Source organism: Rhinolophus ferrumequinum, chromosome 14 (genome assembly GCF_004115265.2).
Source record: "Rhinolophus ferrumequinum isolate MPI-CBG mRhiFer1 chromosome 14, mRhiFer1_v1.p, whole genome shotgun sequence".
NCBI classification, from domain to species: Eukaryota; Metazoa; Chordata; class Mammalia; order Chiroptera; family Rhinolophidae; genus Rhinolophus; species Rhinolophus ferrumequinum.
The window spans coordinates 25,666,844-25,690,105 of NC_046297.1; the positions used below are offsets into that span (position 1 = coordinate 25,666,844).

Below are 23,262 nucleotides of genomic sequence, written 5' to 3' on the forward strand. Positions count from 1 at the left end.
ATATTGCCACTGGGAAAATTTCCCTTCACTACTGTTTTTAGGGATCATTCCTCAGTGGGACTCTCAGTACTTAAACCGTGCTTTTGAATAGTGTCAGTTTATTGTGCAGAATCTCAGGAAACCAGGTCTGCCAGGCTTTCCCCGGGTAGTGAATGCCATAATTGTGATGAAGAGGAAGGAAGCAATGTAGCACACGTAAGTACCTTGGAAACCTGAATCTCTGTGCTGTTGGGACTTATTTGAGCTTCATCCTATATATGCCACATCTACTTGATGATGGAATGCAGCCATGTACACCCAACTTCATAGGTTGATGAGTTAGACAATAACTACTTTAGGATGGGCACCTTACGTTACATGGTAACTTGGAAGACCATGGTCAGTCTTTTAATCACTATATAGACCCAGTAGCAAGCCATTTCACAAGAGGTAAATAGTTATGTGCTTCAAAATCCTAAGGATCTCAACTGTGATTCTACTATAGGACTTGCCAAAAGCTCCATGCAATATCCGTTTCTGCTACAGACACTTCAAGCATCTTCTGGGAAATATGGCCCAAGTGGTAGAGCAACTTGCATGTTAGTTTGTGGACCTTACACAGAACAGGCAGCCTTAAAAGTTATTTGGTAAATGAGTCATAGCAACAGACCCAAATGTACTACATATTGTGTCCAAAATTCATACATGTTCACCTAGCTATAACTTGTCCTTTCACCTTAGAGGGAACATTTCATATACCCAGACCACTGGATACTTAGAAATTGTTCTGTGCTGTCAGACTCCTAAATTTTCATGGTCTTGCCCTGGTAAGCTCAGGTAGTCGCTACTTCCTATTTACTAGGTCTATGGAGCATATTGTCATAAATGTATTAAATTAATGTGATATCTTAAGGAATAGCAAGAAGACCAGTGCCAACAAGATTTTAACAGAGGACTAGAGAGTTGATATAATCCAGAGATAAGACAGTGAAAGTATATTGACGTCTCTGTAGGCAAAGTGAAACTGTTTCTTGTGGTCTACATCAGGGGTTGGTAAACTGGCCTGTGGGAATCCAACCCATTGCTTATTTTCGTCAGAGCTTCATGTATATTAGAATATAGAGATGAATAGTCCTTTACTATTGCCTGTGGCTGCCTTTGGCATAGTTGAGTGTTGTGACAAAGATCATCTGGCTAACTTTTTACTGTTTGTCCCCTGCCCCCCGTACCCCCCCCAAAAGTTTGTTATCCCCTGGTCTATACTAATAAGAATAGAGGGGGAAGAAATCACCAATCCAGTAGCTACATGTCAGGTAGTAGTGGCATTGTTGATTTGCTCCAGTAAAGAAGGCATACGTGAAATAGCAGATTTACTGGAGTCGCTACTTGATGAAATTTATGATAATCCATTACATGTTTTCTATAGGACACATACTTAAGTCAAATAAGAATGTGGTAGAAATCTCCCATGTCATTTGAAGTGAGAGTTTTAGGGATTCTACTTGGTTCTTTCTACCGTAATAGTCCTCTTTCTATGAGTAAGGGGATCCACAGGGATTCTCCAACAGTTGCTTTTATGTCTATTTTACTGCAGATTCTGGATGTAAGGAGATATTGCTTACCTATGGTGAGGGACCCACTGACCCAAACTCCACTTCTCACTTGACTGTCAGTAATCTGGTGGACCACAGTGTTATTAGAATCCCCTTAGAGCCAATGTTCAGTAGTCCCTCCAAATTGGTTAATTACCTTCCCTGAATACATACTTGCCTAGAAAACCAAAGGTACTTTTGGTGAAGACGAGAAAGAAGACTTAACAATATAAAATTTTGGCGTTGTAGTTGGTGACTGACTCAGGTCTTGGAATTGGGAGAGGAGTGGTCAGTCTTTTAAGTTAGCCCTCTGAACACCAGATAGCTAGTTTTTAGGAAAGAATAAGACTTTATCAGCCCATTCTATTAGAGCCTTAGGGATAGCTACTGCCAAAGACTTTTCTAGGTCAAACCTGATTACTGTTTGGGCACTGCTGCCTGTAATGGCACCGTATCATGGCTCTGGTTACGTATCAGTAATTGGCCTCTGTCACTCCACAAATCTGCAGTAACAGGATTATTGTCATTAAATTCATTGAATTTCATTGGTTTCACCTTCCCTGCTATCCCTGTCGTGCAGGGCACCACTATAGAGAGCCTTTTGAGGTTGTATTTCTCAAGGCCTTACCCCTCCCAGGGTATACATAATAAATCCCTTCCAGTATACCTAGCACGATCGTTCTTTGGATGCCTTCCTCTAGACCAGGGGTGTCCAAACTTTTTACAACGTTTTTTACCAAGGGCCATATGCGGTAAAATACACAGCCAGCCGGGCCACTCACTAGAGGTGAAGTACGTATTGCCTTACCTGGTTTATTTAAGTAAACTAAATATATTTTTGGAATTTGCTGCAGGCCAATAAAAAATGGATTGCGGGCCGCAGTTGGCCCGCGGGCCACAGTTTGGACACGCCTGCTCTAGACCAAGGGTCTGTAAATTTGTTCTTTAAAGGGACAGATAGTAAATATTTTAGGATTTACTTGTCATGTAGTCTTCATCAGATTTGTGTGTGTGTGACTCTTTTTAAATATGTAAAAACCAAGGGTAAGTGGTTCTAACTTTGGTCTCAGTACCTTTTTATATACTCGTATTTTTCAGGACCCCAAAGTTATTTTGTTTATATGGATTATATCAATATTTTATGTATTAGAAATTAAAACAAATATAAAAGATGTTTAGTCATTTAAAAATAATATACCTACTACATGTTAGCATAAGTAAAATTTTTTTAATAAAAACTGTTTTCTAAGATGAAAGTAATGGGAAGAGTTGCATTGTTTTTTATATTTGCAAATCTCTATGTTTGGCTTAGTGGATTCTCGTAGCTGCTTCTGCATCCAGTCTGTATCTTTTGATTGAAGTACATGGAAAGTCCAGCCTTTCACTTATATGGACTTGGAAAGAGAAGAATATTTAAATAGCCTTTTCAGATAATTGTGGATATTTTTCCTTGATCCTAAATCAAAATCCAACAAATGATAATTTTTCATTGTAATATGAATATGTCAGTGGATTTTTTTCACGCTCTTTATGTTAATATCCATTGAAATGTTTTGCAATGGATATTTTACTCATGCATGATTTTGTGGCACAGTAGATTGGCCAATTGAAAAACACTGGTTCACTGAGTGATGCAGATCTTGCAAATGTTGACGTTTTATTAACCTAGAAAAATCACTTTTGTATACCTACCGAATTTATAAGAAAGATCTGAGGTACTGGGAAGCTCTCAATCAAGCTCATAGTGGCAGATACAAGTTTTCTAAAATTTTAATTTCTTTTTAAAAAGAGTCACATTTTGTCATTGATAACAACTTCTGTCAGTTCATTGAAATAACAGCCTCATGCTGATTCTTTTTGAGAGAATGCCAAAAAAAACAAGTCTGAATAACCAAAGATTGTCATCTTTCAAATAGAAAGTGAACCATGAAAAAGCAGCTAGTTCAGCACACAGTCAAAAGAATTGTACAAGTACTTTTCCATGAGACAAACATACTTTGTAATTGATAGAAATGCTTTAGATATACTTGTCATTTTATCACGCAGAATATTTCAAAAATGTATATTCAATGGTTGGGATTCAATAATAATTTTTACTATATCAAGGATATTCCAAAATAAACCTGCCTTCTTCTTTTTCATTTTGAGCACCTTGAAGTAAAAGATATGTTTACTAAAAGTACAGTTTGGTGTTACTGTCATTATGTTAAGATGTCAGCAGTTTTACCATCTTTAAATGTCAATAAGATGTAAAAGACAAATATCATCTTAGTGTTACTATGAAAATATTTTTGACCTGACTGATCCCCTGAAAGAGTTCTAGTTACCCCCAGGGTTATGTGGATCTGTCACACTTTGGGAATCATTGGTGTAAAGGGCGCATTGTAAATATTTTAGGCTTTGTGGACCAGGTGGTCTTGACCCAAGCTATTCAGCTTTACTGTTGTAGCAAGAGAGGAGTAAGACAATATAAATGGGTGTGGCTATGTTTGAATAAAACTTTAATTACACAAAAAGATAACTGAATCTGGCCTGCAGGCCATCATTTGTTTTCCTTGGAGAGTATCTCATCTTGGCATCTTATTTTTGTTGAATGTTGGCCATTGGGTCCAGGTTTCAGGCAAGCAACCTAGCAAACTATTAATTGCTAACATTAAAATTAGACTCTCTGGTAATTACATCTATACAAATAATTTTGGCTTGATTCAGTGTTATGTTTGTCCTTGTTCTAACTCCGATTGCACTGGTGGTGAGGTCATTCCTGCCAGCAGATCAAAGCAGATCAGAGAATTCCAGGTTTCCGTCTTTATGGGTTCCCCCCCCCCCAAACAGGATCATATTTGTATCTCTCTGGACTGAGCTTAGAAAACAGAACCTCTTTTAAATATTTAAGGATTAAAGAGTTTAATGTTAGAATCAGAACTTACATGAACTTTGGGAGAGCTGGGAGGTGGGGTGTGAAGGGTAAGGGAGTCAAAGTCCTGGAAATCTATAGGTTCAAAGTCATAGAAATCTATAGGTTTGAAGCACCAAAGTTGCTAATTAGGAAACTGCTACAATTCTTAGGAGACTTCTTTCTACCAATTGTATACTGAGACACCAATGCAAGTAGTTTACTTAGAAACCCCTTACGAATCATAAGTTGTCAATATGACTGAGCACAGTTACCTTTGGAGAATGATGGATTCTTTCTCTTTAGCATTCCACATTTTGTTTGGATATTTTTCGTTGACAAACTTGAACCCTCAGAATTTACAGGGAAGGGAATTCTGGATAACGTAGTTCTTAGCTTCTCTGTCATGCAGAAGAAGCACTCCCACCAGTCAATTTAAAAAAGGGGGACAAAAAATCCATTAGAAAAATGAGCAGAGGATATGAATAGACAGACCAAACAGAACAAAAACAGACTCACAAACAGACCAAAATGATTGTCACCAGAAGGGAATGGGTGGGGGATGAGTAAAGAGGGAAAAGGGAATATAGTCAATATTGTGATAAGTTTACACAGTGACAGATGATCACTAGAATTAGTGGGATAATCACATTGCAATGTATAAAAATGTTGAATTACTATATTGTACACCTGAAAATATAACCAATATAAGGTGGTATATTAACTATACTTAAATAAAAAGGTAAATTAAAAAAAGAATATACAAATAGCCTATATGTGAATAGCTGTTCAGTCTAGTTGAGATTAAGGCAAAATTAAAATAACTTTGTTGTGTAACTGGGAAAAATTAAATCTATAGTATGCATTATTTTTGACAATTTAGGGGGAAAGCCTTTCTCACACCTGTGTACAAAGAAAATGAATGCAGAATATATATGTGTGGTTTGCATATATCTGGAAATGATATACTGTACTGTTCATAGTCATGCTTCCAGGGAGTAGTTGACATGGATCTGAGGGAGTATGGGAGCATTTGAATTTTTAAATTTTAATCTCTTTTTCATCTCAAAAGAAGAGTTTAAAAAACACATGATAAACAGTACTTGTATACTAGACACAAATCTAACACAGTTAATGATAGAAGAAAGTTCAGACATCAAGGCAATCTAGTTTGTATTCAATGCAGATTTTCTAGTTACTAGAAATATTGGGTATAACAGAACCTTTTGCTGCATACATAGTTTATTAATGATGGGAGAAACTGTCAACCAGAGATACTTTAAGTTCTTTATATAATAGTGTGGAAGTTCCCATCTGATAACAAATGTATCAGCTTTTTTGAGTTCTACTTTCCAGGCCTTTCTGGGTATTTAATATATGCAAAGCTGGAATTACGTAATTTTCTCCTTTGGGGCAACCTTTGTCGATAAAGTGTTGTTTAAAATTGACTAAATGTACATTTAAAACAATCAGTTCACTTGCTTAAATAATTTGGGAATATTTACTAACATGGATAAACTTTCCTATAGTTTAGCATATTCTGACACCTTTGATGTGTTTATCTATTTGAACAAACTTGATGTAAAGGGTTATTAGGTTGAAAGTAGATAAGATTAACTTCTATACCAGAAGTTAAAATAATGATTAACTTATTTTTGTGCTTTTTTTTCCTTGCTTTGTCCTCTTGTGCTTTGTCAGAAACCCTTTACGGGTTAGAAAGTTTTGAGAGAACTGAATATGAATACAGGAATTGTAGATATGCTATGTGTGAACATTTAACTTCAGCTTTCATTTTGTGTTATTTATTCATTAGCTAAAAAAAAAAATGAACTAAACCTATTTTAAAAATGGAAAACTCTTCAACATATGTAATCTTCGGATATTCATTCATTCATTCTTTTAATGTAATCTTCGGATATTCATTCATTCATTCTTTTACTTCTCATTCTTTACTACTATTCCTATTTCTTCTTTAGTTATAGGAATAGTAAAACTGAAATTTGTAGCTGAGCTCTTGAGAGTTATATTGATTTTTATATTGAAAACATTACTATTTGCTGGTAGAAGTAGATATAATAATTCAACCATGTTGGTGTTAGAGAGTATATACTCTATGAAACTTTTCTGTTGTACTTGTTTCCTTTTACTTGGTAGATAAAAAAAAGAGGGTTCACATATCTGTTACACCAGTTAATTACTGTTAGGTTTAAGAAAATCTGTAGCCTTTCTGATGTCAACTAATTACTGTATTTGATGTATTTGTGATTATGTCTGCAATTTTGAAAAAACATTTAAAACTGTATTTAACTTTCAAGTTCTGCCATTGAATCTACCAGAGAAGATTCTTCAAGCCTGGTTGCTGAACTTCAAGAAAAGCTTCAGGAAGAAAAAGCTAAGTTTCTAGAGCAACTTGAAGAGCAAGAGAAAAAAAAGAATGAAGAAATGCAAAATGTCCGAACATCTTTGATTGCTGAACAACAGGTATGTTATCCTGTCCCTATTTCGTTATTTTAGGCTAACGTAAACATAAATTAACAAATAGAATTTCTTTGTGCAACTGTTAATTTCTTATATCTTAGATGTGATTTTCCTACATTGACCCTGTTAATATTTATTATCTTCATGATAAAAGCATTTTCTTTTTAAAGGTCATTATGTCACATCGATGCTTCAAAATAAAATAGTCCTAGATTAAAAATTAGGAAATGTGAATTATTTTTCTGGTTAACTACCTTTGTGTTCTTGGATACATCATGTAACCTCTTTAAAACTCAGGTTAGTTTTATTGCAAAGCAAAAGTGCTTACTAATACTTACGTGATAAGCTTTAACATTTTGTTATTCTAAATTACATGCTAATCAGTACAAAATTTTTGTACTTTCTGTAGTTCTAATCCATATTGTAGACTGGTGGTAGATTACAATTAGAACATTGATGAGCATTACTGGTTTACTTATTATTATGGATCAATGGTGAGTGGTAAAGCTTGTGAGGTAAGCAGGGGCCAGACCATTAAGACTATAGGATTCATTATTTGAGAGCTTGTACTTCACCTTAGGTACTGGACAACTGATGAAGAGGAAATAAAGGAATGAAAAATTGGATTATACTTAATCAAGATTGCCCCCCTAGGATGTGGAGAAACAGTAGAGGACTGCAAGATGCAGGCACGTGTAGGAACAGCTGGATGTCTGCTGTTGTAATTCAGGCCAGGGATAATATTTATATACCTTTTTTATCCCAAGGAATATATTTCTGAAACTGATTCACATGCTATAGTTGATATACACATTTAATATGTGTTATTTTCCTTTTCCTAAAATGGTACTTTTAAATTGTCTTTTTAGAGTTATAAAAAAAAGTCAATAGGGACAGAAAGAATATATGGAAATGTAGTTCAGAACTCTTACGAACTTGATATTTTAAGACCCAGGGAAAGAAAGAAGAACCTGAAATAGGGGCATGAGAAAGAGTAACCAGAACAAAGAGTGGCTTCATGAAAGCCAAGGAAATAAACTGTTCAGGGAGGGGGAGTAGCCACCAGTTTTAAGTAAGAATTGTCATGAGAAGAGGTCATCAGTGATGCCTTTATTTTAAAAAAATCTGACTACATTCTTTCGCATGATCCATTCTACATAAAATAGATCTTTTCTCTTACTCTCTTTCCTTTTTATATGCTCCTTTGCGAGCACATGCAGTTTCAGATTTACAAAATTAAGCAAGGGATGAATTAACTGACTGAAACCAAAATTATAAAATTGGCAGCTAATTTCAATTTAGATCTTCTTATTTTAAAGCCTCTTTTAATATTTGTAAAATGAGATTAGGAGAGGTGACTTTAAAATATCTTCCAATTTTAAATAGTTGGGATGTTAAGTAGTAATTTTAGTTGATTTGTAAGTAGTTTTTATATGGGTCTTGAGCTTAGTTGATTCTTACCTTAATTAGCCCTTTGATTCTAATATGTTTAACTTTTCTAAAAATCCATTTGATTTTACAACAACAGCAAAGATCATGAAAATAAACAAAATGATTACTATACTATTATGCATGTTTATTTTCTATACATAGATAATATATATACAAATGGCTTAATACAAAGACCTATCATAAATGTTCCTTTTGAGGGATCTTCCTGTATGCTTTCTGGCTAGAAATGATATTTAAATCAATGTTTAATCACTAATTTTGATCTAAAAATGCCATATTCTTGTTAAATCTCCCTGTTTCCATCATTATTAGCATTATGCATTGATTGAAAGCTCATGGACTCTTAATTTTGGAATTGGAAATTCTGGGCAGATGGGAAGATGATCAATTTAGATCATTTCATCATTCATCTATTGCTCTTAAGTTTCAAAATCTTAATGAAGTTAGAGCTACAGCAAGCAGTTGGATGCGTGAGCTTCGCAGAAAGATTTTATAAAAGTTGAGGAGTAACAAGTCTAGCCATTATAAACCAGAGGTCCAGTAGCCATTGTACATAATCAGATAAGAGATAGAGATGAGATAGTCATCTCTGAAATGTTATTGTGGCAATCAAGATTTAGCTAAAGACAAAGGAAGATTCCAGAGGCAGGAAGCTCAATAAAAGAGAAGGTAAAGTGTATAACACAATTTGTTGACCATTTTATTTCTTTCCCCCAAATTTAAAATCATTTGCTAATGCTTTTTGTCTAACAATAAATATGTGGACAATAATAGTATCTTTATATGGAACCAGGAAAATATGATAACATTTTATTCACCATAGTATAGCATTTCTATTTAAAATTAAACATCATTTGTAAATTGCACTTTATTTTCTCCACATATAAATGCACCATGCAAAAATATTTGCAAGTTTATTTTTTTTAGCCCTAGCTACTATGTGCATGCAGATAATTTGTACTTATCATCCTGTTGTTCCAGACCAATTTTAACACGGTTTTAACAAGAGAGAAAATGAGAAAAGAAAACATAATCAGTGATCTTAGTGACAAGTTGAAAAGTACAATGCAACAGCAAGAGCGAGATAAAGGTTAGTAACATTTTGTAATACGATATTTTAAATTCCTTTTTAAAATTAAAAATTTATTTGAAGTGTTTTGTAATGCTTATTTCAACTTGGGGTACCCTTCAGATTTGATAGAGTCGCTTTCTGAAGATCGAGCTCGTTTGCTTGAAGAAAAGAAAAAACTTGAAGAAGAAGTCAGTAAGTTGCGCGGTAGCAGTTTTGTTCCTTCACCATTTGTAGCTACAGCTCCAGAACTTTATGGAGCTTGTGCACCTGAACTCCCAGGTGAAACAGAGAGCTCGGCCATGGAAACACAAGATGAAGGAAGAGTGGATTCGGCAATGGAGACAAGCATGATGTCTGTACAGTAAGTACATTTGTCTTCAACTGTCTTAAATAATACAGGCTTATAAACCACTAGTTCACTTCTGTAAGCTAAAAGTTCTGAAGATAGAAAATGTATTTAATACTACTGGATGTCCATAGCCCATATATCTCAAAGTTATACCATTTTAATTCTTTAACCTCTAAATATGAGAAATACTTTAACATTACTGATTTTGTATCTGGATGAATCACCTTGGCATGTTTTCATACTATATATGTGCATAAAATGTTTCATAGGCTGCCAGGATAAGTATCACTGCAGTAGTGTTTAGCTATTCTTATTTACAGGAATGTTTAAACTTTGAGGTCCATTACCTAAGAGGAAAAGGCGTTACTGTAGTAACGAATATATTTATTTTGGTGAGGGTGTAAGAAGGTGGAGGAGTTATTTGAAAAGTAAATGTATGTAGGTTTCTCTTTAGTTCCAAATAAAGGACTGAAAACTGGTTAATTTGAGTCCTAGAAAGGTATGAGGCTTAAGAATGTATGTGAAAAATAGAACAAATAAATGTGATTCAAAAAGGCAAAGCATAAAAATAAAGAGACCATAGTATTAGAAAACATAAATGGCAGAAATAAGTCCTAATGTATGTGAAATAGTAAACCAATCTATCAACAAAACCTGTCAGAACAAAAAAAGCATCCAACTACATTCTATGTACAAGGGAAGCATCTAAAGAAAAATGATAGAGGGGCGGCCGGATGACTCAGTTGGTTAGAACGCGAGCTCTGAACAGCAGGGTTCCAGTTTGATTCCCACATGGACCAGTGAGCTGTGCCCTCCATATCTAGATTGAAAGCAACAAGCTGCCACTGAGCTGCCAGAGGGGTGGCCGGATAGCTCAGTTGGTTAGACTGCGAACTGTCAACAACAAGGTTGCTGGTTTAATTTCCCGCATGGGATGGTGGGCTGTGCCCCCTGCAACTAAGATTGAAAACGGTGACTGGACTTGGAGCTGAGCTGCGCCTTCCACAACTAGATTGAAGGACATTGACTTGGAGCTGATGGGCCCTGGAGAAACACACTGTTCCCCGATAGTCCCCAATTAAAAAAAAAAAAGAAAAAAAAATGATAGAGAATTTATTGTAATGTGATTGAGTAAGATATACAAGAAAAATAACAAAAAAATAAGCCACCTAAAACAAAAGGTCTTAAAAAGTTAAAGGAGAAATTTCATACATAGACAGGGCACAGTTCACCATAAGCAATTAATTATTAATTTATAGTTGCTTAAAAATGTGTGTGAAAAAAATGGTTTAAAACTAAAATGATAACTCTTTAGGGCCACAATTAAGGTAGGACCCTTCTTTTTTTCAGGGAACAATGAAGTAAAAAACAGCAATAGAAAAACAGTTAAGAAAATGAACTACATACCAAATCAACAAAGGAAATCTCAGAGTTCTAAATATTGATATAATTCAGGCCACTAAATATAAGCAATAATTTTAAAAGTAACAAAAAAAATACACACACACACACACACATGTTCTTGGGATGTGGAATATAGCATAAGGAAGATAGTCAGTGGTATTGTAACAGTTATATAAGATGTCAGATGGGTAGTAGCTTTGTGAGGGGTTATCACTTTGAGGGGTGTAAATGTCTGTTATGTTGCTTTGTACACTTGAAACTAATTAAAAAAGTAAAAATAGGAGTTTATACATCAGGAAATTTGAATACCTGTATATTTGTATCTATACATATAGCTTGATAGAAAAATGGAAATTGAATTATTCAAGACTAAACAGAAGTATCAAAAATGAGGGATATATTCAAGGTGGTACACTGGGAGAACTATATAACCTCAAGTACATTTATTAAAAATGAAATTAATAAAAGTAAATAAGCTGTGATATGAGCTCACAGCTGTGAAATGAGCTGTAAAATGAGCTCAATAAATGAGCTTAATATGATTAAGTAAAAAGGTACAAATTTATGGAATGAATAGAATCATAACCACAAGTATGGTTTTAAAAATTACAGAGATTAGGATATAGGTTAATCTCACAGGATATAGGTTAATTTCATATCTTGTGAATATAGATATGAAAAATCTGAAAGATAATTTTACCATATTTAATAACTATGGAAAAGAACATGATATAGTCAACTTGACTCAGTAGATAGAGTATCTCAGGAATGTAATAATAATAGGTTAACATTAGAACATCTCTCAATGTAACCATGTTCAATGATCATATGAAAAAGATTATGTGATCATCTCAGTAGATAGAGAAATGGTAATTGACAAAATTCCAGGGCCCGCAAATTAAAAATAGTACTTAAAAAACAAAAACAAAAACAAAAAAAACTTAGCAAACCAGGAATAGAGGAGAACTTGCTTAATTTGAAAGTATGTACGAGACACTTACAGCAAGAATAATATTTAATATTGAAACATTTAGAAGTATTTTCCATAATTTAGGAAGAATGCAAACATGCCAGATGTCACCATCACTATTCAGCAAGAGTAACAAAATTGGCAAGTAAAGCCTGAACTGTCATTATTTCAAGATAATATCCTTTTCCAACCACAAAGACTAACAAAACTATGAGAACTAATAAGCCACTAATAAGAGTATACGTCATAGTATGTCAAAAAAGAGCAGTTTGCATATTTACCATCAAAAGCTAATTTGAATATATATATAAAAGATCCCAATAAATATTTAAGGAAATGATTTGTTAGTAATGAATTTAACAAAAAATGCAAGACCCTTTTGGGGAAAACTGTAGAATTTTATGAAAGATACTAAAAGGCCTGAAAGTTAAAGATGGATGGAAATACGGTATTGTAAAAATACCATTTTCTCATCAGATTTCTTCAGTTATTTAATCTACACCCAGTTAAAATTTCAACAGGATAAGTTAGGTAAAATCTGCTGTTGGATGCTAAAATTCATATAGAAAAATAAATATGTAAAAATAGTTCATAACATTTTCAAAAAATAACAGTAAGTAGGAATTTATCCTGTTAAGATAATAGTCTTAAGCTATACAGATAGTAATTAATTCAGCATTTTTTTGTTAAAGTCACAGGCAGATAGATTACTAGAAATGGTAGTCTTGAAATAAATCCATGGGTGTATGGAAATATATTTATAGTATTTTAAAGCAGCTTGGAAAAAGAAATGGGGCATTGGAGTAATTGGTTACCCATTGTTAGAGGGTATGCCCATATTTTACATTATATACCAAAAAATATTGCACATGTATTAAAGACTAAAAAAAAAATTTATCCTCTGGAATTTCTTAAAATAGGAGACTACACTGAATGTGGAATAGGGAAGTCCAAGGAAAAGACTAATAAATGTTACATAAAAATTTAAAAATTGAGTACAATAGAAGATACCAGAGAACACGAAAGATTAGTGGTTAATATTTTTAACAAATGATAGATAAAAGTATCGAACATTTAAATAACACCATATCTTCACAGTCTTTTCCAAAAAATTGAAGAGAACTCTTCCCAGCTCATTCTTTGAGGCCAGTATTATGCTGATACCAAAATCAAAGAAACATATCTCAAAAAAGAATCTCTCTCTTTCTCTCTCTCTCTCTCTCTCTCTCTCTGTCTCTTTTTCTCTCTAAGAACACAAGGAAAATTAATTTTTTACTACTATTATTCCTATTTTTTTTTAATTAATTTCAGGTGTACAAAACAACATAGTGTTTAGGCACTTACCTCACGACACAAGGAAAATTTTTATTTTAATGCATACGTTCAGTTCCTTGACTGTGATGGTGTCATGGATGTATGCATATGTCCAGACTCATCAAGATGTATACAATAAATGTGCAGTTTTTGCATATCAGTTAAACCTCAATAGAGCTAAAACGAAAAACAAAAAAAACTAGGGTTAGTAATTGCAAACTGGGTCCTTTCCTGATTGCTTGTTGCGTGTGCTACATTTCTGCTATTTCAACCTAGTTTAGAAACCCCACTTAATTTTCTATTTGTGTTTCTAAAGTTGCAGAAAAACTATTCATTTTAGAAAAATTAGAAACCATAGGTTAGCACAGTCATCTTCAAATTCTATTTTTTTTCTTTTTTAATTTATTGGGGTGACAATTGTTAGTAAAATTACATAAATTTTAGGTGTACCTTTCTGTATTATATCATCTATAAATCCCATTGTGTGTTCACCACCCAGAGTCCGTTCTCCTTCCATCACCATATATTTGATCCCCCTTACCCTCATCTCCCACCCCCACCCCCCCCTTACCCACTGGAAACCACTAAACTATTGTCTGTGTCTATCAGTTTTTGTTTCTCATTTCTTTGTCTTGTTCTTTTGTTGTTTTTGGTTTATATACCACATATCAGTGAAATCATATGGTTCTCTGCTTTTTCTGTCTGACTTATTTCGCTTAGCATTATACTCTCAAGATCCATCCATGTTGTCACAAATGTTCCTATATCATCTTTTCTTATCGCCGAATAGTATTCCATTGTGTATATATAGCACAACTTCTTTATCCATTCATCTATCGAAGGACATTTTGGTTGTTTCCATGTCTTGGCCACCGTAAACAAAGCTGTAATGAACATCGGAGCACACGTGTCTTTATGGATAAATGTTTTCAGATTTTTGGGGTAGATACCCAGGAGAGGGATTGCTGGGTCATATGGTAATTCTATTCGTAATTATTTGAGGAACCTGCACACTGCCTTCCATAACGGCCGCACCAGTCTGCATTTCCACCAACAGTGTACGAGGGATCCTTTCTCTCCACAGCCTCTCCAACACGTGTTACTATTTATCTTGTTGATGATAGCCATTCTGACTGGGGTGAGGTGATATCTCATTGTGGTTTTTGTTTGCATTTCTCTGATGATTAGTGATGTTGAGCATTTTTTCATATGTTTATTTGCCATTTGTATGTCCTCTTTGGAGAAATGTCTCTTCGGGTCCTCTGCCCATTTTTCAATTGGGTTGTTTGTTTTTTTGTTGTTAAGTTTCATGAGTTCCTTGTGTATTTTGGATATTAGCCCCTTATTGGAGGCACTGTTTGCAAAAATCTTTCCCATTCAGTTGGTTGCCTCTTTATTTTGTCGATGGTTTGTTTCGCTGTGCAGAGGCTTTTAAGTTTGATGTAATCCAATTCATATATTTTAGCTTTTACTTCCCTTGCCTTTGGAGTCAAATTCATAAAATGCTCTTGGAACCCAAGGTCCTTAAGTTTAGTACCTAAGTTTTCTTCTATGCAGTTTATTGTGTCAGGTCTTATGCTTAAGTCTTTGATCCATTTTGAATTAATTTTGGCACATGGTGACAGATACCAGTCCAGTTTCATTCTTTTGCACGTGGCTATCCAATTCTGCCAGCACCATTTATTGAAGAGGCTGCCTTTTCTCCATTGTATGTTTTTGTCAAAAATTACCTGTCCATATTTATGTGGTTTTATTTCAGTGTTCTCAATTCTATTCCATTGGTCTTTGTGTCTGTTTTTCTGCCAATACCATGCTGTTTTGATTATTGTAGCCCTGTAGTACAAGCTAAAGTTAGGGAGTGTGATACCTCCAGTATGGTTCTTTTTTCTTAAGATTGCTTTGGCTATTCAGGGTCTTTCGTAGTTGAAAACAAATCTGATGATTTTTTGTTCAATTTCTTTAAAAAATGCCATTGGGATTTTGATGGGAATTGCATTAAATCTGTATATTGCTTTGGGTAATATGGCCATTTTTAACTATGTTGATTCTTCTAATCCTGAGCACGGAATGTCTTTCCATTTTTTGTGTCTTCTTCAATTTCTTTCAGAAATGCCTTATACTTTTCATCATATAGGTAGGTCCTTCACATCCTTGGTTAAGTTTATTCCTATGTATTTTATTCTTTGCGCTGCAATTGCAAAAGGAATTATGTATTTTTTTTCTGAGATTTAATTCGTAGTATATAGGAATGCAATGGACTTTTGTACCTTGATTTTTGTAGCCAGCAACTTTACTGTATTCGTTGATTGTTTCTAAGAGCTTTTTGGTGGAGTCTTTAGGGTTTTCTATATATAACATCATGTCATCTGCAAAGAGTGTAATTTAACTTCTTCATTCCCAATTTGGATGCCTTTTATTTCTTTCTCTTGCCTGATTGCTCTGGCAAGGACTTCCAACACTATGTTGAAAAGCAGAGGTGATAGGGGACAGCCCTGTCGTGTTCCTGAACAAAGAGCAAAGGGCTTCAGTTTTGCACTATTATGAGATTAGCTGAGGGCTTGTCATAGATGGCCTTTATTATGTTAAGGCATTTTCCTTCTATACCTATTTTATTAAGTGTTTTAATCATAAATGGATGTTGTATCTTGTCATATGCTTTTTCTGCATCAATTGATATAATCATATGATTTTTTGTCCTTTATTTTGTTTATGTGATGTATCACATTGATGGATTTGCGGATGTTGAACCATCCTGGTGCCCCGGGGATGAACCCCACTAGGTCGTGATGAATAATCTTTTTAATGCATTGTTGTATTCGATTTGCTAGAATTTTGTTTAGGATTTTTGCATCTGTATTCATCAGATATACTGGTCTGTAGTTTTCTTTTTTTGTGTTGTCCTTACCAGGTTTTGGTATCAGGGTAATGTTGGCCTCATAAAATGAGTTAGGGAGTACTGTCTCTTCTTCAATTTTTTGGAAGAGTTTGAGCAGGATTGGTATTAGATCCTCTCTGAAGGTTTGGTAGAATTCACTAGTGAAGCTATCTGGTCCCGGACTTTTGCTTTTGGGAAGGTTTTGGATAACTGATTCAGTTTCATTACTGGTGATCGGTCTGTTTAGATTTTCTAGTTCTTCATGGCTCAGCTGTGGAAGGCTATGTATTTCTAAGAACTTGTCCATTTCTTCTAGGTTATTGAATTTGGTGGCATATAGTCCTTCATAGTATTCTTGGATGATCCTTTGTATTTCTGTGGAATCCATGATAACTTCCCCTTTTTTATTTCTGATTTTGTTAATTGGTGTCTTCTCTCTTTCTATCGTAGTGCGTCTAGCCAAGGGTTTGTCAATTTTGTTAATCTTCTCAAAGAACCAACTCTTTGTCACATTCATTTTTTCTGTTGTCTTTTTTGTTCCCTATGTCATTTAGTTCTGCTCTGTTTTTTGTTATTCCTTTCTTCTGCTGACCTTGGGTTTCACTTGTTCTTCTTTTTCTAGTTCTTTAAGGTGTAACATGAGGTTATTTATTTGGAATTTTTCTTGTTTCTTGAGATAGGCCTGTCATCATATAAATTTCCCTCTGAAAACTGCTTTCGCTGGATCCCAAAAATTTTGGTAGGATGTATTTTCATTGTCATTTATTTCTCTAATTTCTTCTTTGACCCAGTCGTTCTTTAAAAGTATGTTGTTTAATCTCCATGTATTTGTGTTTTTTCCTACTTTCTTTTTGCAGTTGATACCCAATTTCAAAGCCTTGTGATCAGAGAATATGCTTGGTATGATTTCAATCTTCTTAAATTTGCTGAGGCTGATTTTATGTCCCAATATATGTTCTATCCTTGAGAATTTTCCATGTACACTAGAAAAGAATTTATAGTCTGATGTTTTAGGATGAAGTGCTCTATATATGTCAGTTATGTCCATTTCATCTAATGTGTCATATAGGGCTGCTATTTCATTATTTAATTTTCTGTTTGGATGATCTATCCATAGCTGTCAATAATGTATTTGAGTCCCCTAGTGTAATTGTGTTTTGGTCAATTTCTCCCTTTACTACTGTTAGTAGTTGCTTGGTATATTTCGATACTCCCTGATTGGGGCCATAAATATGAATGATTGTGATGTCTTCTTGTTGTATAGTCCCCTTTACCATTATGAAATGTTCATCTTTGTCTCTTGTTACCTTTTTTATCCTGAAGTGTGTTTCATATGATATCAGTATGGCTACACCTGATTTTTCTGGATACCATTTGCTTGGAGTGTCAATTTCCACCCTTTCGCTTTGAGTCTATGCTTGTCCTTGTAGCTGAGATGTGTCTCTTGGAGACAGCATAGGTTGGGTTTAGTCTTTTGATCCAATATGCTACTCTGTGCCTTTTTATTGATGAGTTCAGTCCATTTACATTTAGGGTGATTATTGATATGTGAGGATTTCCTGTCATTCTGTCTTTAGTTTTCTGGTAAGGCTGTGTCTCCATTGTTTCTTTGCCTTTTTGTTGTTGTCTATTAAAACTTCTGTGTGGTGGTATTCTATGATGTTTCCCTCTGTTTGTTGTTTTGTTATAATATCTGTTTCAGTTGTGGATTTTTTTTGAATGGTTACCTTTGAGTGTATGTAAAAGACAGTTTGATATTTAGAGTATTCCATATTCTTCAGCATGCTTACTTTCTCCATTCCCATATTCCGGTTCAGGCCATTACTCTCCCCCTTTTTATGTTGTGGTTGCCACAAATTGTCCCTGTTGATGGTGGTCGAATAGCCTCCTTTAGTATTTCTTGTAGTGCAGGTCGTGTATTAGAAAATTCCCTCAGCTTCTGTATGTCTGGAAAGGTCTTTATTCCTTCTTAATATCTAAAGGATATCTTTGCTGGATATATTATTCTTGGCTCATAATTTCTCTCTTTCAATAGTTTGAATATTTGGTTCCACTCCTTTCTGGCTTGTAGAGTTTCTGCTGAAAAATCTGATGATAATCTAATGGGTTTTCCTTTTTAGGATACCTTCTTTTCCCTGGCTGCTTTGAGGATTTTTTCTTCGTCGTTGATTTTTTAGACAGCTTTAATTCACTGTGACTTGGAGAAGGCCTGTTGGGATTGATGTAATTAGGTGTTCTAATTGCTTCTTGGATTCGAGGATCCAGTTCTGTCCACAAGTTTGGGAAGTACTCATCAACAATTTGTTTGAATATATTCTCTGTTCCCTTCTCTCTTTCTTCTCCTTCTGGTGTGCCCTTTATTCTTATATTGCTCTTTCTGATGGAGTCAGAAAGTTTTTGTAGAGTTCTTTCATTTCTTTGAAGTCTCAAGTCTCTTTCTTTTTCCATCTGTGTAATTTCCAGGTTTCTGTCTTCGATGTCACTGGTTCTTTCTTCCATCTGGTCAACTCTACTACCTAAGCTGGTTATTTCAGTCTTAATTTCTTCTACTGAGTTCTTAATCTCCAGAAATTCTATTTAGTTCTTTTATAAAATTTCAGTCATTTTCGTAAAATGCTCATGTTGTTCTTTGATTGTGTTTCTGAGTTCATTAAGCTGCCTTTCTGTGTTTTCTTGCATCTCATTGAATTTTTTCAGAACTGCAATCTTGAATTCTCTGTCATTTAAGTCACATATTTCCATTTGTTTAAGTTCATTTTCTGGAGACTTTTCACTTTCTTTCTTAGCTGTCCTGTTGCCTTGGTTATTCATGGCAATTGCTGATTTATTATTTCTCTTCCTAGACATCTGCAGGAGTGGCTTCTGCAACAGGTTGATAGGAAGAGGTCTTTCTTTTGTTTTCCAGTACTTGTTGGTAGAATGTTTTATTTTCTTTCCGACTGCAGTGTTTTTTTTCTCTCTCACACGGTAATGCTATGTTTCCTCTGCACTATTCCAGCTTCTCACACAATGGAGGGTTTCCCTGGGAGACGGGCTTCTCCTGTGTTAATAGTTCGCCTGTGTCACAGGGCGCAGTGTCCGTGTGGGTATGCGGAGAGCTTTTGAAGTTCCAAAGCTCTTCCTGCACCAGATTCAGAGCCCGTATGTTTCAGCAGTTCTGTTTACTCCTACAGGGATCCGCCCAGTTAGGTGGGGCCAGGGGCGGGGTGAGTTGTGAGTGGTGGCCCAGAGCAATATCGGTGACCACCACCACAGCCGGTCCTGCTTCCACAGCTCCCTCCCCTTTGCTGGAACTAGTTGGGCTGCGAATCTGTGTCTGCGGTCCACAGTTCTCAGAACAGCAAATATTCTGTTCATTTGATCTGACACTGCTACTGTTCTGCTTCTAGCACTGGGCAGGTGGGGGCTGGGTGAGCTCTGGGAGGGTAGGGAGGGGGTCGCTAGTCTCAGTGCCTAAGGCTTCCCTTTTGTTCTCAGCAGTGAGGACTTAAACCACGGTTTTCAGCCTTCTTCCCTCAGTCTTTTCTCCGATGTCTGTGCCGTGAGCGTTGGGTTCAGCCGTGTTATATTCTGCCCCCTCAGCCCTGTGGGCCATAAGCGGAGCCCTAGCAGTCCGAGTTCTTCTCTCTCTCACACGTGCGGCAGTTCCGGGATGCAGCGAGCTCAGAGCACTGAGCTAGATCTGCATCTTGCCCCCGCGCTTCTCCTTCTCCGCACTTCTCCCTTCCCTCTTCCCCTGCTTGCGCGATTTGCCCACCTGTGGGTGAATTCAGTAGTGGGCCTCTTCTTCTTGCCTGTCTGCTGTGCAGGGAGTCCTTTGTGGAGTTACTGTTGTTCGATTAGTTGTAAATTCCAGGGGAGCTTTACAGAGGCACAACTCATGCCACCATTTTGATGACGTCCTCCCAAATTCTTTTTCTAAACAAGCAACATCAAAATTACTCTTAAACTTAGAAATTAAAATCTTGGGACCCGTGTTGTCCTACTGAATCAGAAACTCCACATCAATACATGCATTTCTACTATATTAAGAAAATATCTCATAACTGTAGCTGCAGATATTCTCAGCAAAATACTAATAAACAATCCAGCAATGTACAAAAGGGATTCTTATTGGATTCTTTCCAGAATTGCAAGGTTCGTGTATCATCCAGAAATCAATTTATATAATAAACCGTATCAGTATCAATGGATGAAGAAAAAGTATTTGACAAAACCCAACAGCCTTTCATTATAAACACATTCAGCAAACTAGGTATTGAAGAGAACTTCCTCAGCCTAATAAAAGGCATCTGTGAAAACCTACAACTATGGTCATACTCAGTGGTGAAAGACGGAATGCTTTTCCCAAGAAACCAAGAAAAAGAAGAAGATTGTCCTCTCTCGCTGCTGGTATTCAATATTGCACTTGAAGTGCTATGAAGGGCACTTAGGCAAGAAAAAGAAGCTATAGGCATCTAGATTGGAAAGGTAGAAGTAAAACTACCTCTGTTTCGTATATATCTCTATATCATACATAACATGATATTATATATAGATAATCCTAAGGATTCCACTAAAAATCTATTGGAACTAATAAACTAATTCATTAATGTTGCGCAATACAAGACCAGTCTATAAAAATCTATTGTCTACCAACCCATCCCAAAATGAAATTAAGAAAACAAATTCCATTAATGATAACATCAAAAAGACAATACTTAGGAATAAGTTTAACAAAAGAAGATCAAATCTTGTACACTGCAGATTACAAAACATTGATTCAAGAAATTAAAGAAAACGTAGAAAGACATCTCCTGTTCATTAATTTGAAGACTTAATCTTGTTAAAATGGCAGTACTCCCCAAATTGATGTGCAAATTCAACACAATTTCTGTTGACTATGCCCTTTAAAGCACAAATGGACAAGCTGATCCTAAAATTCATATGGAAATGACAAAGAACCCAACATAACCAAAACAGTCTTTAAAGTAAAGAATGAAGTTGCCAACACATCTGTATTTCAAAAATTAATACAATGCTAGGATAATCAAAATAGTGGTGCTAGACACACGCACGCACACACACACACACTTGAGAGCCCTGAAAATATTTATTGTCAATTGAACCCTTGCATTGTAGTCAAGGATAAGACAATTCAACGGGAAATAATAGCCTTTTCAACAAATGGTGCTGTGACAGCTGGATGTGCAAAAGAATTAATTGGATCTTGTCTTCACTATATAATACAAACTAATTTACAATGGATCATGGACTTAAATGTAAAAGCTGAAATTATAAAATTCTTACAGGAGTAAATCTTTGTGACTTTACGTTAGGCAAAACATCTTCCTACAAAAACTAACATTTAGAAACACAATTCCTGCCTTTAGTCAAGTTGCTTAAAATATAGTTGAGCAATTGTAGAAGAATTTAAAAGCCTATTTACAGCGAATAGCACAGAAATACAAAGAATCATTAAGAGGCAACTTTGAACAGTTAGAAGCCACCAAATTGGATAACCTAGAAGAAATGATACATTCCTAGAAACATATAACCTTTCAAGACCGAATCATGAAGAAACAAAATCTTGAACAGACCAATAACAGACTGGTAAGTAAGGAGATTGGATTGGCAATCAAAAACCTCCCAGTAGGGCTTCCAAATTCCAGACATTTTGGGACCTTCGGGAATCAAGAACAGGAAATCATATTTCCCGAGAATTCCCGAAATAATCTTTTTTGTTTAATTTTCGTTGATAATCTGTAATAATGGATGTAATAGTAAATGTTAATAAATAGAAAAGCTGTAGAAAAGGTGGGGCAACCGGGGTTCGTGGCCCCAGGTGCAGTCTTTCAGAGGTTTCGATACACTCCTATATGTAAAAGGTCGATGCAAAACTTGAGTAAATAAAATTTCCTAAACGGAGATCGACCGGAATTTCATGACTAGTGCATCTCTTGCCCTGAGCACTAAACAGAGGTCACTATAGTATCATTTTGGCTAGGTTTCTGTTATATTTCAGATTTTCTCAAAATATAAACAGTGTAATTAATGCAAACTGTATTTAACCAAACCTTATAGTATGCAGTGAGTTTTTACATATTACACAATGTATTAACATTCCCAATCTCATTTAAATATTTTATTTATTAAATTAAACATTAATAGAAAACAAAAGCAAATAGTATTCGTTTGAAAATTTAAAAAATACTTCAGATATTTTTTATTTGTCATTTTAAAAATGACACTTTAAGAAACAGAGCGTTAATTGCCCGATCAGACAATCATGATCTTCACTTTGTAACAAACATACTTGATGTGGAAAAATTTCTTTCATTTTCTGTAGACATTGGTTGAATTCTTATGAGTGCGTCTAAAAGCATCTTCAAGTTGGGAGTGAGAGAATGTGTTCCTTCTTATAAGCTCATTTCCTTCCTTAGAGAAGCAAATATTTTGTCTGCATGCATAGGGCTAGGCTTTGATGTCAAAATTGATATTGCTTGAGTCAATCCACACGTCAAATCAGATTCTGCTTTAATGTCAGAACTCTCTGTAAGGACATCCTTTATTTCTTCTCTTGGAACATTTTCTGTAAATGTTCCTTTAAAAAGTCTTTCCATTAATGACTTCGCCAGTTGTGCAATTTCATTATTACTTGACAAGGCAAAATATTCATCCCCTTCCATCTCACATAGACAACTAACGTCGCTCAGTTACATTGTGAGAAACACAAGATCTCTATTTGTACTTTTAACCAATTCACATTTTGTTTCCTTTAAAAGCATTAAGAAAAAATTAAGAAAGTCCTATATTGTGCAGTGAATATTTATAGCTAAAAAGTGCCACAAAACATTATGATATGAGATTGGAAATTATTGTAATATTGAAATAAAATATTAGCA

The 23,262-nt window shown here is 35.1% G+C and overlaps 1 protein-coding gene across 3 annotated transcripts in view; it reads left to right on the top strand.

Annotated features, from left to right (window-relative positions):
• RB1CC1 (RB1 inducible coiled-coil 1) overlaps positions 1-23,262 on the top strand; it is a 95,646-nt gene that overhangs the window by 57,647 nt on the left and 14,737 nt on the right. For all 3 annotated transcript variants that reach the window (XM_033126915.1, XM_033126914.1, XM_033126916.1), the window contains 3 exons: positions 6,780-6,945; positions 9,376-9,484; positions 9,587-9,827. In XM_033126915.1, coding sequence (XP_032982806.1) covers positions 6,780-6,945; positions 9,376-9,484; positions 9,587-9,827 — 516 coding nt within the window. The remainder of the gene's footprint in view (positions 1-6,779; positions 6,946-9,375; positions 9,485-9,586; positions 9,828-23,262) is intronic.